Below are 2148 nucleotides of genomic sequence, written 5' to 3' on the forward strand. Positions count from 1 at the left end.
CATGTATTGACGATTTTGAAGTGCATCGAAAGAGCATGTACAATGTCACAGCATTTCAAGATAGGAATGATTCTGCAACCGGCAAAGCAAGGCGTGCTTACGTTCCTTAGGACGAAAAATTGGAGGATCAAATTAGTACTTGACAGCATTTGTCTGTAGACCATACTACTTTCATCCTCCTGCCAGAGAACTCAATTTAGCAGTAGCAAGTATGTAAAGATGCTACATAGCCTTCACTCTTTAGGACAAAAAGCTTTACTTACATTTGATTCCAGCTCTTATGGAACACAGAAAAAGGAGAAAAACCGAAAACCATATGATACATTCCGTTTATCGGTGAGTCGGATTCCTTTGAATCAGGCTCATCTACGAACTCGTCGAACTTCCCGACGCTGTCTTCTATTGGCTTTCCAGACATCCGCACCGAGCAGAACGTAGAGAAGAACAAGGCCAACTTGTTTCCTTTCTTCCCTTGCTGAGGCCAGATTAAACAGCCTTTCATAGAGGAAGAACCAAGCTCCTGCTTCGGCCGTGCTTCGAGAAGAGGAACCTCCCGCTCAACGAAAGCGACCTTGTTATCGAGCTGGATCCACTCGCTAGTGATTTGCCGATCGACGAACTCGAACTGCCTATCAATCTCATCGGCAGCTTCTCTTGACTAGCATTCCTCTTGGGGACGATAGCACCGGCGATTCCCTGATTTTCTTCGGCCAATTCAGGACCGGACTTCCTCAGGGATCCTGATTCTCCTCGAAGAGCATTCGCGACCGCAAGACTGAGCTTCAGCGCTGACAGAGAGTCCATCGAAACAGATCTCCTCATCGGTTGCAATTCATTGCTCGAGTCCTCGATTCTCTTCCTTCCATCCTCCAAATCCGATTCGCCATCCTCCTCAGTCTCTCCCCTCAATTCCGCGACTCTTTCCGCTTCTCTCCCCAAACCATCATCGATCTCCTCAATTCCCATCTCCCCCGCAGAGGCAGAACTCTCCGCATTCGGCTGCTCCGGCGGCAGAGCCTGCGCGACGTTAGTGACGATAGGCGCACGGCACATGGGGCAGTTGGTGTGCGATCGAAGCCAAGTATCAATACACGGCACATGGAAAGCGTGGTTGCACTTGGGCAACAGCCTGAGAGTCTCATCTTCTTCAAACTCACTCAAGCAAACAGAGCACTCTGCCCCTTCGATCAGCCCCTCCCCCTTCTTGTACTTACACACCGTGATCGCGCTGATGACCGACGGCTGGAGGCCGACGGTACGGATGTACCAGATCGGGTGGTCGATGACCGGCCCTTGATCATGATCGAGAAACTCGTCATGGATGACGTTCGTCTCCGGCTCCTGCAGTCCCCTGCTTCTCGGCCTGGACCGATTCAAATAATACCTCACGTACAGCGCGTAGCCCACGACCAGGACGAAAAGCGCGGCGAGGACGGCGAAGAGGGTGATCAAGATCGGCGACAAGTGGTGGTATCTCTTCCCGTATTCGTTGAAGGAGGATTCCTCCGGCGGCGGCGGCGGAGGGGGGAGCGGGATCATGGGATAGCGGCAAACCTCGGGACAAAGGGGCAGACACGGTGTGATGCAGAACCCTCCCGAGTCGTTGAGCAGAGGATCGCAGAAGGGTTGGCAGAGCACCGAGATGGTCCGGTTGATCGGGTCCGAGGACTGCATGTGCCGGAGACGGTGCAGCGAGCCCATCATCACGGAGGAGGAAGGGGCTATGGAGGAGGGCTCATGCAGGGGTTTGAAGAGAGAGAAAGGGCATGAACAAGAGACAGAGAGAGAGAGACAGAGAGGGGGTTTGGGTTAGATTGAAGTGGTCCTGGTTTGATGAAGGAGGAAGGAGGAGATTGGGGAGGAGATGGACAGGCCAACCAACATTAAAGGAATAAGGGTGCGTTTTGTTAAAGCTTTGAATGTTGAACGTGAAAACGTGGAGTGGAGGAGAATATCAAGCTGCTCTTCTCCTCTTTTCTTTTCTTTTGTTATTGTCCCTGCGGTTTCTTCTTTGCTCAGCCGCTTGTTGTTGACTGCCCGGTGGTTTGATTTTTTTCGGGCGACAATGACGGCTGGTGAAAATAGGGGGGACTTGGAGGCGGGATGGATAGGTCGCTTTCCCTTTTTTTAATCGCCGGACGTGGCGGT

General features: G+C 52.1%; 1 protein-coding gene across 1 annotated transcript; it reads right to left on the reverse strand.

Annotated features, from left to right (window-relative positions):
• Positions 1–239: 239 nt before the first annotated feature.
• On the reverse strand, positions 240–1814 carry LOC115662149 (RING-H2 finger protein ATL52-like). The gene has a single exon (XM_030584332.2). The coding sequence runs from the start codon at positions 1702–1704 to the stop codon at positions 499–501; it is 1206 nt and encodes a 401-aa protein (XP_030440192.2). The 5' UTR covers positions 1705–1814; the 3' UTR covers positions 240–498.
• Between the last annotated feature and the right edge of the window lie 334 nt (positions 1815–2148).

Source organism: Syzygium oleosum, unplaced genomic scaffold (genome assembly GCF_021117445.2).
Source record: "Syzygium oleosum isolate NSW1041296 unplaced genomic scaffold, Sole_v2.1 Sole_v2.27, whole genome shotgun sequence".
Classification (NCBI taxonomy): domain Eukaryota; kingdom Viridiplantae; phylum Streptophyta; class Magnoliopsida; order Myrtales; family Myrtaceae; genus Syzygium; species Syzygium oleosum.

Excerpts from the sequence above, each read along its gene's own strand:
- LOC115662149 (XM_030584332.2), bottom strand. The coding sequence starts at position 1,704 with ATGATGGGCTCGCTGCACCGTCTCCGGCACATGCAGTCCTCGGACCCG.